This window comes from Ursus maritimus, unplaced genomic scaffold (genome assembly GCF_017311325.1).
Source record: "Ursus maritimus isolate PB19 unplaced genomic scaffold, ASM1731132v1 scaffold_7, whole genome shotgun sequence".
NCBI lineage: Eukaryota > Metazoa > Chordata > Mammalia > Carnivora > Ursidae > Ursus > Ursus maritimus.
The window spans coordinates 9,809,485-9,825,305 of NW_024426885.1; the positions used below are offsets into that span (position 1 = coordinate 9,809,485).

Below are 15,821 nucleotides of genomic sequence, written 5' to 3' on the forward strand. Positions count from 1 at the left end.
ACGTAGAAATGAAATTCATGCATTTTCTGACTATAATTCCATCTGTCTTGGACCCTTTTGAGGATATTTTAGAATATTTTAGTTTGACAACCAACTGTGAACATAAACTGCCATGATGTATTTAGAAGGGATAGTGAACAGGGAGTTTACTAGGAAAGAGGTTTTTGTCGTTGATTTTTGTTGTTCTTCTGTCTTCACAAACAGTGGGATTGCCAGCTGCAGGTGAACCCCATTTGATGGGCCCAGTAAGGGCTCAGAGAAACTAAGGTCGCAGGGCCACGTCTCTGGTCTCCAAGCCCAGCGCTTGTCCTGCTCAAACGCCGCAGCCTCCGCGAACACACATGCACTGCGCGCCCTGACGTCGCCAGGCCGTGGCTGGGGGGGCCCGGGGAGCCAAAGACACCCGGGAAGACGCAGGCCCTGTGGGGTGGGCCCGGGGTCCAGCGAGGCAAGGCTCCAAGGCCCACGCGGTGGGGGAAGCGGGCCCCCGGGGCAGCCAATGGGTGGGGAGCGGAGGGCCGGGGCCGGGCCCCGAGACGCCTCGGGAGCGCCCCGCGCCGCGCCCGCCGCCGGCCTCCCGCCAGAGGCGTCGCTGTGCGCTGGCGCCGGCCGGGAGCCGCGTTCCGCGGGGAGCAGGCGCTCGCGCCGAGCAGGGGTTTCAGTTTCTGGCGCGAACTTCCGCCGTTCCGAAGTTGCACGGCGAATTGGCGCGATGTCCGGGGACAGCAGCGGCCGCCGGTCCGAGGGCCGGGGCCGGGGCCGCGACCCGCACCGGGATCGCACCCGCTCCCGCTCGCGGTCCCCGCTGTCGCCCGTGTCCCGCCGCGGCGCCGCGTCCGAGCGCAGGGAGGCCCCGGAGCGCCCGAGCCTGGAGGACACGGAGCCGTCGGATTCCGGGGACGAGATGCTGGACCCCGCGAGCCTGGAGGCGGAGACCGACCACGGCCTGTGCCGCCAGATCCGCCATCAGTACCGGGCGCTCATCAACTCGGTCCAACGTAAGGCGGGGCGCGGGCGGGGGCAGGTGCAGGACGCAGGCCCGCGCGGCCCGCCTGGTCAACGGCGCCGAGGCCGCCCCCGCGCCGCCCGGCCGCGCCTCGATTGGCTCGCGGGGCAGCCCCGCGCCGTCGCGTGGAGCGAACTGCGCGACCTTGGCGGGGGTGCGCGGGCCCCGAGGGGGCAGGACGGCGCCGCCCGAGCCGGGAGGGCCGGGAAGGGGCGGCGGCGGCGGGACGCGGGGCCTCGGGCGTCTTCTCTGACAGGCGGCGGGGCCGGCGCCACCAGGGAGCTGTCAGAAATGCCAGTGCTCGGGCCGCACCGCGGACCTACCCACTCTGAAACTCGGGGTGGCCCGCCCATCTGTCGGGTGGCCCTCTAGGGGCCTCTGTGGCTTGTAAAGTTTGGAAACCACCGTTAGGAGCGCTCCTCAGGGGCTGCAGAAGCGGCGGAGCCCCTTGGGTGCAGGGTAAAGGCAGCCGGGCCCCTTTCAAAGTTAATGCTACTTAAAGGTACAGTCCCCTCTCTCTTTCCGAGCCACTTGGGTTAAGCAGATGGAAATGTGTGAAGTAATCCTCCCTGGGGCCGGGCTTGGCTGTTCTGCGGGGGATCGCTTTGTCAAGGACTCCTTAGTGCCTCATGAGCGCGTTGCCCTAACCTTGTATTTTGTTACATAGAAAACCGGGAGGATATACTGAATGCCAGCGACAAATTAACAGAGGTCCTTGAAGAGGCCAACACTCTGTTTAATGGAGGTAATTCGTTATTTTATATATGGGAGCTTTTTATGATAAGTTTTAGAATAATTTTAATTAATTTTATATAAGAGCCGAATTATTGACATCCGACAATTCCCACATAGTATAATAGTGCTTTACTAGCGTTGGAAGCTTTTTCATTGTAGTGGTAATACTGCTTTCATTGCACTTAGCCATCCCCTCAGGCCTCCTGAAGGCTTTATGAGACATTCTGGGGGTGCAGCCAGTAGCCTGTTTCAGCAGCCCCCCCCCCCCAAGGTGGTCCTGTTGCTTGCTCAGGGTGGAGAACTTAGCATGTATTATCTTTTATCTTTCTATGGTATTGACTGCTGTATTCAAGGATGCATTTGTTGAATAGAACATGATTCTTCGTGTTCTTGGAGGACCAGAGGTTTTATTTCTAGTCATGTCCTCGTATTGGCCTACCTGTTGCCCGCCTTTAACGTTTTTCTGTCTGCCTGTTTTCAAACGAGTGTCTTTCTACCTCCTCACCATTCCCCAGTTGGGTCTCCCACTTGTGCTAAATGTTATTTGAATCCTTCCAGAACTGGGGTTTCCCCTCCACCTGGTTAAATCCCTCCTCCACCGTCCTTAGCTCTGTGTTCTCGTCACTCCTGGACTCCCAGTCTCCTCAGGCTCCTCTCGACTCGCTCACTCCCTTTCTGCTTTACTGTGCATCTTACTAGTCCTTGAGCCACCCATCGCCTCCCCCTCCGCTGACTCCACAGGGCCGACTGGGTCAGCTCTTTAAAGCAAAGTTTTAAGGAGCTGGGCCCTGGGAGTTGCTCAGCCAACACAGAATTATGGATCCTTGGCGTTCATGGTTTTAACTCGGTGGAGTCCTCAAAGCCTTCTGTGACAGAGAAGCCTGCGCTTTTCTCTCCAGCCGTGCGGAGAGGCCCGTGGGCGAGGCCCCCAGGGCAGCCCAGGAACGAGCCTCCAGCCCCGGCCTCCGCTGCCCTCTCTCCCGCGTGGTCCCTTCCGCAGCATCGCTCCCGTGGTAAAATGGGAGAAATATGATGTAGTCAAACAAAACCGGGAGTCAGCAAGTTCAGCAGCCTGAGGCGGGTTCAGGAAGTGGGGGATCCAGGTGAAAAGGCCTCCAGGAGCGAGCCAGCCACTGGTGTTTCTGTATTCGAGCATTGCCACGTTCCCCTCTTCTTAGCTCCCTTTCCAGTTTGCCTTTCCAGGTGTTCCCAGAGCACTTTTCCCGCCTCCCCTGGCCCCTCAGGCCTGCTCTTAACTCCAAAGGGCCCATCCCTCCCCTCTCCCTCTTCCTCCTCAGTTTCCCTGCCCCATCGGCTTCTTGTCTCCTGTTAAAATCCTTTTCTCTCTATAGCTTATCTTAAGTCCTGGGTCCTCTGTCACACGTTTTTGACATCCTAGAGTCTATAGACCGTCGACTTGGTGGCCTGTGCTGCCTCGGGGGGCCGGAGTCCTAGGCTGCCTGCCCAGCCCCCACTGGTACTTCAGTGAGGCTCCCTGACAATTTACTCTTGTGCTCAGCAAGCCACCCTGCCTTGCACGGAGTGGGCCTCCCTTTCGACTTACCTCCGCACAGGTGGGAATGTCCTGGGGTCAGAGGAGAGAGCCGGTGTGGGAGAGGAGAGAGGCTTTGTTGAACCCGAGCTGTGAAGAGCTGGTGGCTCAGTTCACAGGAGCAGGACCCTGGAGGGAGCGTGGCTTTTAGAAGGACTGGTCGGCTGTGACTCCAGATTTTGGTGGGCTGGGCAGAGGAGCAAGGCTTTAGAGGGAGATGGGTATGTTTGAAAAAAAAATTTTTTCTTGGTCCTGTGGGAAATGTCAAGGAGGTAGGGGGCAATTTCAGGAAAATCCCTGTGAAGAATGGGTATTTAGTAATGTGTATTTTCCTTCTCTTCTGAATAGTGTCCCGAGCAAGAGAAGCAGTCCTGGATGCCCAGTTTCTTGTTTTGGCTTCAGATTTGGGCAAAGAAAAAGCAAAGCAGCTGCGTTCTGATCTGAACTCGTTTGATATGTTAAGATATGTTGAAACTCTAGTAAGTTCAAAGCTACAGAATCTTCATAAAAAATGCTTCATGTCACATATTATATAATTATCTACTTTGCTTAGATCTGTATGCAAATGCTTTCACTTCCTTTTTCCTTTCTGGGGGGTCTTGGGGGACGTGTCTCAGATTCCTCCAAAGAGATCTCACCAAGTCAAATAATGACAGGAGAGCCCTGTGGAGGAATTTAGGGTGGCAGCTTAGTGGTTTAAAATCTCTTAGCATTCTGAAACTCTGGCTGCCACATTTATTTATAAATGGCCATTTTTTCATTCTCAGTGACCCTGGACTTTTGTCCTGGGCTGGGCAAAACCCACACCGCAGGTGGCAGAGCTCAGCTGGAGAGGAGTTAGGCCTGGTGGGGGGAGGGGCATGTTTTCTTCTGACCTTGACACTGTCTTGGAACCATATGAATGTGCTTGGGGTTTTGCTTTTTTGTGGGTCTTTTTTGTTGTTGCTTTATTCACCTTTCTTTGAGTGGTCGTTACCTAAAATTTTTAAACTTTTCCTTGGTCAATTTACCAAAAAAAGCCCAATGAGGCTGACCTTGCATTTTACTATATTGTCGTTGGGTTTTGTTTGGTTTCGTTTTTTCTGTTTTTTGGTTCCACTCTGAGCTAACCTCTGTCCTGGTATTTCTGCTTGAATTTCTGCCTGAATGTTTGTTAAATGGGTATTAAAATGATTTAGTACGAGGAGACCGGCCCAGATAAATTAATTGTTTTGTAAAGGCAGGAGGCAGATGAATTTTCTGTTGTTTTTAAAACCTTAAATGGTTTAAAATTGAAATTTAAAACTTACTTAAATTTAAAACCTTAACATTTTCTCTCTTTTAACTTTCTTATCGTGAGGTATAATGCATTTGGAAAAGGCACACTCATGTATAGCTGAATAAATAAAGTGACCATATACTGGGTTATCTTTTTTAAAATTACTGGTCTTTATCCAGGTGAGCTGTGTACTTTAACAAATCGAAGTAAATTCCGGAAGCATTAAGGCATTGAATGGAAAACCCTGAATTAACAGCTCTGTTATTGCTGGGTGAAGACCCTCCCGATTATATCAAGTATAGGTTCTATAAAGAAAAGATGGGTAGATTTGACCAGAGAGAATTGGACGAGTCCTCCTACACATGCGGTAGTGGGGGACAGGGTGACAGGGACGGAGGCTTGCTGACCTTACGTCTCTGATCGGGCTCTTGCAGCCTCTCTTTTCTTCAGAGTTTGATTGCCTTTAATAGGGCCAAGCTTCCGAGGGCTTTTTGATTATTGTTTATTTTGATATTACTGTTTTAATTTGATAACTTGTAGACATTTTATAATTTCATAATGTAATCAAGGTACTTTGATTTCCTGTGAGATAGTGTGGGATAAGAGCATTAGTAGACTTCTAGCAACGCTTCCCAGGAAGGCAGTGGTAAGATGAGCGATTCTCTGACTCTAGCCACTGCTCTCTGGATATACTGAGACACAGCTGAGGAGAGGTCTCTAGGAGGTTGGCTAAAAACGAAATTCCGAAAGCCAGCTAAGCTTGCCTGTTCTGTCTTGGAGCCTTTGATTTAGGATGTGATTTCAGATCTGTATGTTGGTACAGCTTTCGTAATACTTTGATGGACTAAGGATTCATTCATTCTAGTATTTCTACCTTTGAAAGTTGGAATTTATATAAAATCATTTGTATAATAAATGTAGCCAACGTGTTAGGGGACCGAACAGGCTTTTGCCTCTGGCCTCGTAAAGTTTAGTGATAGAGATTATTGGATGTGGTGAATGACTGCCTGTGGCTTAACTGGGGTTTTTTGTTTCCCTTCATTTTTGTAGCTGACACATATGGGTGTAAATCCGCTAGAAGCTGAAGAACTCATCCGTGATGAAGATAGTTCTGATTTTGAATTCATAGTCTATGACTCCTGGAAAATATCAGGCAAAACAGCAGAAAACACCTTTAATAAAACCCATACATTCCACTTTCTGTAAGATTATTTTGAAAATCTGATAGACCAGCTATTTGTAAACCTCAAGTTGTTTTTTTATTGTAGGAGCAAGAATTACCTGGTAGGGTGGAGGTGACAATCAGGATGCCATTGTTTGGAGATTTTTCTAAACTTTGATCGAAAAGCCTATGAAATCTCGATGTGGTTCGAACCTCATCCTGCAAAATCTAAGCGGGAACGGCCGCGGGCCGGAACCTCTTACCCCGGGGCTCTGCTGGCCCCTTTGTTTTCTAGTGTGTGAGGCTTTGGGTCTGGGGCGTAAGGTCTGGCTTTGTTTTGTCATCTTTAACCCTTATCCTGTAGGAGGATGATACCTCTTACGGAGGGTCTCGTAAGAGTCTGCCAGTGTATGGAAAGTGCCATTCACTGTAATTTCCTGTTGGATGGTCATGGACTTGTACTTGAAGCCTGCATGAGCCGCTCCCACAAACTGCCCAGTTTGTTTTTTGGATGCAACTCTACTTTTGAAACGTTTTTTTCATACTCAATTTAGCTTCCATCTTAATTTCCTAATTCAGTCCTTCTGGAGAAACGAAGAATAGCCCTTACTCGTTCTTCTGGAAGACCTCCTTCAAAGGCATTGGTTGTGTCCCCCAGCAGCCGCTTTCTCTGGGCACCCCGTTGTTTCCTCCTTAAGTGCTCGAGCTCCTGGGCGTCTGTCGATTCCGGTTCCCCCTCCCAAGGCTCCAGAGGGCGGTGGCGCCTCAGTGAGAAGGCTTTGGTGATGCACAGTTGTGGGGCCAGCCATCGGTTTTTAACAAGCCTTCGGCTGACCCAGGGGCCCAGAACCCCAGCGTACACAACAGCGTAAAGATCAGACTTCGTTACAGGATGAAGTCCAAATCTCTGTTCTTTGCTGTTGAGGTCAAGGCTGTGTCGTACATCCCAGGATCCAAATGCGGCCTTGGGCGCTGTGCCTTCAGCTCTCTCTCATCCAGCACAGCCTGCGTCCACAACGAATCGCTTACAGCTTTGTGCCCTTGTACTCGCTCTTACTTTGGCCTACAGTGTCTTCCCCCATCTTTTCCATCTGGGAAGGTTTGCTTATCTCCCAGGCCCTAACTTGGAAGCTTTCAGTGACTTCTCCATACAGAGGTCTTCTTGTAAGATCAGAGATCCCAGCCAGATCACTCCCAAGTTGTGGGTAGATCTCTGCCCCCATGCTCTCACGGCGCTCGAACATTACTCTAGCACAGCCCTGCAGGCTCTGCCGTCTTCTGTAGAAGTGGACATGTGTGTGGATTTGGATCTGTCCATCTACACTGCACGCTTTGAGCCCCTCAGGCGTCAGGACCACATGGGTCTATGTTCTCGGGGCCTTGGTCTCTGCAGGGTACATCTATTACTGTAGCTTAAGTCTGCACGAGCGCTTTTTTTTAGGGGGTGTAGAGAGTGCAAACGGGGAAAGAATCCCGTAGCTTCTGTTTGACCTGTCATCCTGAGACAGGTGTGTTCTGTAGTCCCAGGCTGTGAGCCTCTGCCTTGGCACCCCTAGCCCAAAGGCTTTGAACCCCGGTGGAGCTGTTTGTTCCCCTTCCCCGCACGTTCGGCCTTCCCACTGATCTGAAGTTGGCTTTGCCAAAGAGACCGTAGGCTAGCTGGGAAGACCACAGGCGTATTAACGGTTTATTGTTGAGAGCAGAATAGGAAGGCATTTGAGGGGTTATCTGTGGTTGAGTGAAGCTCCTAGGAGTTCTTTGAGACACACAAAGGGAGCAGAGAGGATGTCACAAACCTGACAAGAGTTTTGTCCGATGTCAGTTCGTCTGTCACTGGAACCTGGTCCGAATCCGACCAGTCCGTGGGAACTGCGTCCAGTTAGTGCAATCAGTTTGTTTAAAAAACAAAAAAAGACATGAAAGAATATTTTTCATTAGGTTGGGTTCAATACAAGGAGAGTGTCCTGTGCCAAAGCCACGAAATGATCGTCCAAGGAAGGTTCCCACGACAGAAGAGAAGAAGACAATGCCTGATCAGGTTGGTTTTTTAAAAACACCTCCGGTTACAGGAGCTGTGAATACAATATACGGGCAATTTGGCCATCTTTCCAGGCTTTGGGTCTGGAGTCAGGTTTGGTTGCTTAACTAATTAAATTTCAGCTTTTAAACATTTTATCGAATTAACCCCTTGTCTTAGTTTTAATTCACGTTTGTAGTTTGGATCAGTTCCCCCAAACCAGGGGTTCTCAGCCTCGGCACCATCAACACTGGGGGCTGGAACGTTCTCTGTAGTGAGAGCCTGGACTGCGTGATAAAGGGTGTTCTGTAGCGTCCTTGGCCTCCCCCCACTAGATGCCAGTAGCCTCCTCCCCCCGACCCCCAGTCGTGACAACCAAGACCGTCTCCAGATATTGGCAGATGTCCGCAGGAGGCAAAAGCACTCCCAGCTGAGAACCGCTGCTCTAAACTGCGCTTTTTGCCTTTTGCTGTTTACGTTCGACCTGAAAATGGTTGATTCAGTAATGTTACTCCTCTGTTAAAAAGTCAATATAAAAGTGTTACTGAAACTAGAAAATCTTTTTTTTTTTAACTGTAAATTTTAAGACGATTAAAAACTGCTAGCAGTCCCTAGTAAAAGCCATCTGGAGGAGTTTGGTATGTCAGAGAGCAGACAGCGTGAACGGGCAGGCGAGTAGGTCCGTCTGCTTGGTAATGACTTTATATTTTCAGTTAAACGAAATGGAAGAATCTCATCAAGAAGCAACAGAAAAAGAAGTGGAAAGAATTTTAGGATTGTTGCAGACGTATTTTCGAGAAGATCGTAAGTATGATACCAAGTTCAGAGTAGAGCAATTTGTATTTATCAGTTAGACACGTATCACTTGCAATGAGAAGTTCTTTTTTAAAGAGCATTTTCAGTTTTATCATTGAATCGTTTGACTTTTTTGGCATGTACGTTCAATGCAGCTTCTCTCTTAGCAATCCCACGTGAGAGTGTTGGCAAAGTAACTTTTCCATTTTTGTTTTTAAAAGATGGGATATTTTCTCTGTTACAAAATAAAAGGTGCCATAGAAGTAAGAAAAATAGAGTCGAGTACCTATTTGCTCGCTCCGCAGGGGCAGCCACCTGTACAACGTGCTTGCGTACTTTCAGATCTTAGGTTATGTCCGTCACGTAACTACACACAGGAGGAAGTTGGGAACTTTTGTTGTTTTTTTGCTTTTTTCAAAGCTAATCATAATATACACATTCTTCTGCAACGTGAGTTTTCCACGTGGACATTCTTCCATATCCGTACATACAGATCCCCCTTATTCTTTTCAGTGATTCCCATCATACGGCTGTATCATAAATACTTATACAAATCCTCTGTGGGTGGACGACTAAGTTCTTTGTAGCATTTTATTCTTGTGAAACCCACTGCAGTGGGAAATCTCGGTGCACAACCTTGTGCACACGCGCTGATGCATCTGTAGGACAGCTTTGGAGAGGAGGGTTGCCACGCCAGCGGGCGTACGTATTTTTAATAGATACGTCACATTGCCCCCCAGAAGGGCTGAATCAGCTTTCACTCCCACGTAGGCTGAGTGCCCATTTCTTTCCTCTGCTAACACAAGAGAATATTAGTCTTAGTGATTGGCAAAAATCACCTTTCCTGTTTTGATTAACCTTCTTCCTCTTTTGTCTGTAGCTGATACTCCCATGTCCTTCTTTGACTTTGTGGTTGACCCACATTCTTTCCCCCGAACAGTGGAAAACATCTTTCATGTTTCCTTCATTATAAGGGTAAGACTTAAGATTATTTCTCTTGGGTTTCTTTTTTTTTTTTTATAGCTTTTAAAAGGGTAAATAATACAGGTGCCTGGGTGAGTTGGTCAGTTAAGCATCTCTTGATTTCGGCTCAGGTCATGATCTCAGGGTCATGAGATCGAGCTCCGAGTTGGGTTCTGCACTGGACGTGGAGCCTGCTTAAGGTTCTCTGTCTGCCCCACGCCGCTCTTGCTCACTCTCTCTCTTTCTCAAAAAAAAAAGGGGTAAATAATAAAAGCTGTGGATGGGAGCTAGCAAAGGTATTTGTGCTAACTGGTATGTATGGTAGACCCGTTGTAGCAAAACATTGGCACATGGGCAGAAGAAACCAGCTGAAAATTCGTGTGGGCACCGGGCTCGCTCAGTTGGTGGAGCGTGGGACTCGTAATCTCGGGGTTGTTAGTTTGAGCCCTATGTTGGGTGTAGAGATTACTAAACATAATAAACTAAAAAAATTGTGTGCTTGCTTTTACATTTTAGGAATTATTTACAGAACAAATTGACAAAATTTGAATGTGGAACTATAGATTAGGTAACAGTGTGGTTCAAATGTTAAATTTCCCAAATTCGATAGTTGTCACGTAAGAAAAGATCTTGTTCTTGTCAAGAAATATACACTCAAAGTATTAAGGAAAGGGAGCAGGTTGTCTACCACTTATTCTCTCATGAAAACTCCTAATACATATGTAGAGAGGGGGAAATAATGTGGCAAAACGTGAACAGATGGTGAAGTTGGAGAAAGAATATATGGGGGGTCTTTACAGCCTTGTAGCTCTTTCAGTCTGAAATCATTTCAAATTAGAAGTTCAAAAAAAAAAGAAAGAAAGAAAACCCGTACTCAGAAATATACTATGAAAATTTGCTTTTGACTGTCTTTAGTCTTGTAACTCCCACTCATGGAAGATGAATTTGATTTTAACCTCAGGCAAAAATCTTTTATTGACCAAAATATTTTCTCAGAAATGATAACAAAGGCATATTTCGTCAACAGTAAATGATGAGTTATGCATAATAAAATGCTGAGTGTCCAAAAATATGCATGAATCATATTTAAGAACCAAGCCAGTTTCAATTTTATTTAGGAGATCCTGATTAGAAACTTGAGGGTAAAGTCTTGTCCACATAATCTCATTATTGTTATGGTACATTTTAATTTTTGGGATGTGAAGTTTTCTTTTTTTTCTTTTTCTTTTCTTTCTTTTTTTTTTTTTTTTTTGAGAGAAAAAAGGGGGGAGGGGCGGGGGGAGAGAATCTCCAGCAGACTCCCCACTGAGCGTGGAGCCCAAAGTGGGGCTTAATCTCATGACCCAGAGATCATGACCTGAGCCGAAATCAAGTCGGACGCTTAACCGACTACACTACCCAAGTGCCCCATGGGATATGGAGTTTTCTAATTAAGTAATGTTTTTTTATCCGATGGTTATAGGTTTTGAATCTAATTTTTTAAATCGGCTCTTGAATCTTCATCTAAAGTTATGTTTGTGTTTTAGGATGGTTTTGCAAGAATAAAGCTTGACCAAGACCGACTGCCAATAATAGGTAAATGATACTATGTTAAGAAAAATTAATTTTAGAGAAAATGTGTGTGTTATTCGAGTTCATGAAATGCAGTTTTCTGAATGTAACTGAGTTTGCGTTTTAGGTAACTTTTACAATGCCGTGTCTCGCTCAACTAACTGAAATACCGCAAACACAGTCATCATTTAAAACCAGGGGGTTCATCTGTATCATTGACTCAGCTACTCAATTTACTGCCATAAAAATTAACAAGAAAGTCCCTCCAATCTTTTTTTTTTTTTTTTTAAAGAATTTATTTATTTATTTGACGGAGAGAGACAGCCAGCGAGAGAGGGAACACAAGCAGGGGGAGTGGGAGAGGAAGAAGCAGGCTCATAGCGGAGGAGCCTGATGTGGGACGCGATCCCATAACGCCGGGATCACGCCCTGAGCCGAAGGCAGAAGCTTAACCGCTGTGCCACCCAGGTGCCCCAGAAAGTCCCTCCAATCTTAATCGAGACTGTAATTATAGTTACTATTGTACTTTCCTCCCTTCTGTTTTTCCCTGAAGCCACCTCTGTCTCCTCTCCTTGAGAGAATCTTCCGTAGTGGAACAATTTCACCGTCTCAGTGAGTCCTTTCTTTCTAAGTTCCTCCGTAGAGAGTCGAGTACTGTCATTGCCCTGATCGGACTCACTGGGGCTCAGCTCTGAGCTCGGTAGGTAGATATGCAGAGGTTTTCACGATGGCCACGTGTAACTCTACCACGGGAGGTATTTTTGTTAATGGAAGCGAATGGATGACTTGCTACCGTAACACTGTAACACGTCAGTGATGCACGGATCCTAACAAATGTGTCATATTATAAGTGTCTTATGTTTCATACAGGTTCATTCCTTCTCATCAGTTTCTGCGCAGAGTATCTCTTGCGATTTGATAACCTTTGAAAACTTTGTCTTTCAAACAGAGCCTGTTAATATTAATGAAGAAAGTGAGGGAATTGACCAAAACACCCAAATTAGGAATCAAGGAATTATAGCTTTGAGTTACCGTGACTGGGAGGTAAAGCTCCGCACGTTGCCCCCGGGGTGGTTCTGCCTCCCACGTCATTTGTTTGAAACGCAGTCCCCAAATGTTGTTTGTTCTCTGCCAGGAGATCGTGAAGACCTTTGAGATCTCAGAGCCTGTGATCGCGTCAGGCCAGAGCCAGCAGAGACTGAGCACTTGACGCCGGCAGAGGTAATACTTCCGATGTGTTATTAAATGTTACTTCGTGTCCCAGACCGTCTTCCTTTTTCACATTCTGGTGAAATTGGGATTTGCTTCCCTCTAGTGCCCCATTCTTAGAACTGTGTGTGCCGAGGAGAAAGGCCGCGCTGGGCCCAGTGGCTGCAAGTCCCCTTCCTTCCAATCACAGCAGTTGTTCTAAAACGTGTGGTTGAAAGAGGCAGAGCAGGAACTGATAAACTAGATAAGTGGAATATTGAACCCTCCCATCAGCCGTGTTCACCGTCCGATTCAATTTGCTTATTTTACAACTATGAAGTAGAAAAGGTGGATTAGGACAGAATTACCTGGCATGATGTCAGTAAATGGGCATTTCTGAAATCAGAGTCATGCTGTGAAACACTTCCTCATTTTTATGAAGGAGAACATGCTAGAAGGAAATCTTCGTGATGATCGGGCATTTGCTGTGGATGGGAGTCAGGAGACCCGGATTCTGTTTGCTCCGTCCCCTTGGTTTAACATCGCTGAGCATATCACTTAATCTCAGCTTCATTTTGTCTTCTACTTCTATCTGAAAAATGGGGGCATTTTGAATTAGATCATTAAGGTTTTTTTTTTTTAGCTCAAATTTTCTATAATTTTGAGAGTTTATAATTAGCTTCTAATACTTAATGTACACTCTTAAAATGCACCCGAATTAACTGAGCTGCTCTTGTTCCGAGATAACCGAGGGAAAATGAACGGACATAAGGTATATAATGTGAGCGGGCCAGGGTCCTACTCACAGAGAAAGGACTAGTTGTTAAGTCCTCTTTATGTATCTCAAGTGAACTTTGATTCGTTTTATCATTTATAAACTGTTAACCAGCTATTTTTCCCTCTCTCTTAGGACTCACATGGATAGTGAAATCCAAGAAGGAAAGCAGCGTGCATTGTATATACTGTATGATTCAACCTTTTTAAAGACAGATTGTTTTTAGTAAAATGTAGCTTTTGATAGTTCATGAATTTGTCATGGTTGTCTTTGATTAAAGGAGATTCACTGCCATATTCACAAATAGTTACTCTTTATTTTCCCCATCGTGCCAGAGTTTGTCTTTTCTCCAGTCCTGTCCTCTTGAAACTTTTTAGTTAGGTGCTTATGGCCTACATATCATTATGGTTCTTTTTACATTTCTTTAGCTGCAAAGTTAGCTGGTCAAGTCTACAAATCTTAGGTTGAACTGTATGAAATTGTAGTTTTTGTAGGTAAAACACAGTCACATATCAGCAATTTTATATGATGCGGCCTGTGATTTACTCGCAGGAAGCTATTCAGTCCTCTGCCAGGCGCGGCTGGACAGCTGTCCCCGGCAGCGCCCAGCAGCAATCCTCTCTGCACACACAGCAGAGGAAAACTGGCCGGCGGGGTGCATGGTGCTACTCTCAAGCTTCCCATCTTTGCTGGCCCTTCAGGCCTGGCCTTGGGTGTGTTCTCGCCCCTCACTGGTTCCCTTTCCCACTCCCCAGCTTTCTACATCCTCCTCTGGGTCCCAGCCCTTGCTGGTGCTCGGGTGTGTCCGCTACCCTCCATACTAGCACTTTCCCTTTCTCTCATCGTAACACAACTGTCGTGAGCCTTAGTTACGGTTCCGTCTCTTCTTTGAACAGGGATCGCTTGCGCTCTCCCTTTCTGGCCGTCCTGGCACCCGGGCAGAGGGGCACCTCCTTTCCCAGCATTCCCCAGAGGCTGTTTTAGGACAAATTGGTGATCCCCCCCAAATAGTTCCATCCCAGGGTTAAATACTGTGCATTTGACGCTTAAAAATCCACTCCTGGAGGGGCGCCCAGGTGGCTCAGTCGGTTAAGCGTCTGACTCTTGATTTCAGTTCAGGTCATGATCTCAGGGTCCTGGGATCGAGCCCTGCATCAGGCTTCGTGCTTCGTGTAGTCTGCTTGTCCCTCTCTGTCCCCCTGCTTGCTTGCTCACGTGCTCGCTCGCTCTCAAATAAATAAATAAAATCTTTAAAAAAAGTTCTGTCCCTGGAAAGCTGTATGTCATCCTGTCTGGTGCTTTCCCTGCTTCTCTTCGCCCGTCTTACCCTCATGAGTTCTACTACATCTGTATCCCAAACATTCCCCCAACTTTGCCTCCACTCTGAAAAGCTACAGGCACACGTGACCAATGGCTCACTGGCAGCATTGGGGCTGTTTTAAACATATGAACAAAATAGCTCCCAGATCTGTCCTCCCTTAATCCCTATAGGGGTATTTCTACTACGTTATTTCCTCCAAAGAAACCTAGGATTTCTTTCCCCTTTTCCTGCACAGCCCCTACCTTAATCAGCCATGACATCCCATCTGGTGTCTTGGTTCTCTCCATCCTGCCCAGATTTCTGCCACAGACTCCTGTCTGGCGTCCCCGCCTCCTGTCTGCCCTTCGCATCCCCTCCACATCTTCAAAACCACTTGTCAGTTCTCAGTGACTGCCCACTGCCGTCGAGACTTGAAAGACCTGAGCTCGCAGACCCGTGGAGGCCTTACCTGATCAGGCTCCCCGCCTCCACCCAGGCTCACCTCCCCCTCTAAACTCTGGCTTTCTCTTCCATTTTGGTTGAACTTCACTTTCCGTGTCATTAACCCATTTAAAGTGAACAATTCATTGTTTCTCAGTCTGTTCACAGGGCTCTATAACTACCACACCTGATGAAGAACATTCTTGTCCCCAACCAGTGGCAGTCACCATTCCTCAGCCATCTCCTCACCCCTTTGCCCCAACCAATAACCTACTTTCTGTCAAAAGTTGCCTCTTCTGGACACTTCACATTGATGGAATCGCACATGTGGCCTTAACATTACAATTTTTCAAGCACATCTGTTTAGAGTTGCCTTCCTCTCTCCCTTTCGTTCGCCTGCCTTCTACTTGCATCAAACTCTGCTCTTATTAGAAACGTAAGGGGAGCCTGGGTGGCACCAGTCAGTCTTGGTTTCAGTGCAGGTCATGATCTCAGGGCCATGAGATCGAGCCCCACATCAGGCTCCATGCTCAGTGTGGAGTCTGCTTGAGATTATTCTCTCTCTGCCCCACCTGCTTATGTTCTCTCTCTCTCAAATAAATAAATTAAAAAAAAAAAAAGAGGGATGACCTTTGGCAAACCAAAGCTGCATAGCTGTCACTTGGCATTTTGTACCTTTCTATAATTCTTTGAGTTTTCTAACCATGCACTTTTTCATTATTTTTAAAAAGTATTGGGGCACGTGTGTGGCTAGTCGGTTAAGCATCTACCTTTGGCTTAGGTCATGATCCCAGGGTGCTGGGATGGAGCCCCAAGTCGTGCTCTCTGCTCAGCAGAGACTCTGTTTCTCCCTTGGCCCCTCCACTTGCTAGTGCATTCTCTCTCTCTCTCACTCAAGTAAATAAATCTCAAAAAAAAAAAGTATCAACAGAAGTTATCTGGGCAGGGAGATTATGGGCCACTTTTTCTTCTTTAAACTTCTGAATCAGAGGGGCACCTGGCTGGCTCAGTAGGGAGAGCATGTGACTCTTGATCAAACTCTTGACCTCAGGGTCGATCTCAGAGCAGTGAGTTCAAG

General features: G+C 47.1%; 1 protein-coding gene across 1 annotated transcript; it reads left to right on the forward strand.

Moving 5' to 3' along the window:
• The first annotated feature begins 693 nt into the window (after positions 1 to 693).
• Positions 694 to 13,298, forward strand: NSMCE4A (NSE4 homolog A, SMC5-SMC6 complex component). The gene is made up of 11 exons (XM_040624527.1): positions 694 to 998; positions 1,674 to 1,751; positions 3,642 to 3,772; positions 5,602 to 5,753; positions 7,652 to 7,751; positions 8,444 to 8,534; positions 9,406 to 9,500; positions 11,015 to 11,063; positions 11,989 to 12,083; positions 12,175 to 12,260; positions 13,138 to 13,298. The coding sequence occupies exons 1-10, from the start codon at positions 713 to 715 to the stop codon at positions 12,247 to 12,249; spliced, it is 1,152 nt and encodes a 383-aa protein (XP_040480461.1). The 5' UTR covers positions 694 to 712; the 3' UTR covers positions 12,250 to 12,260; positions 13,138 to 13,298.
• The last annotated feature ends 2,523 nt before the right edge of the window (positions 13,299 to 15,821 follow it).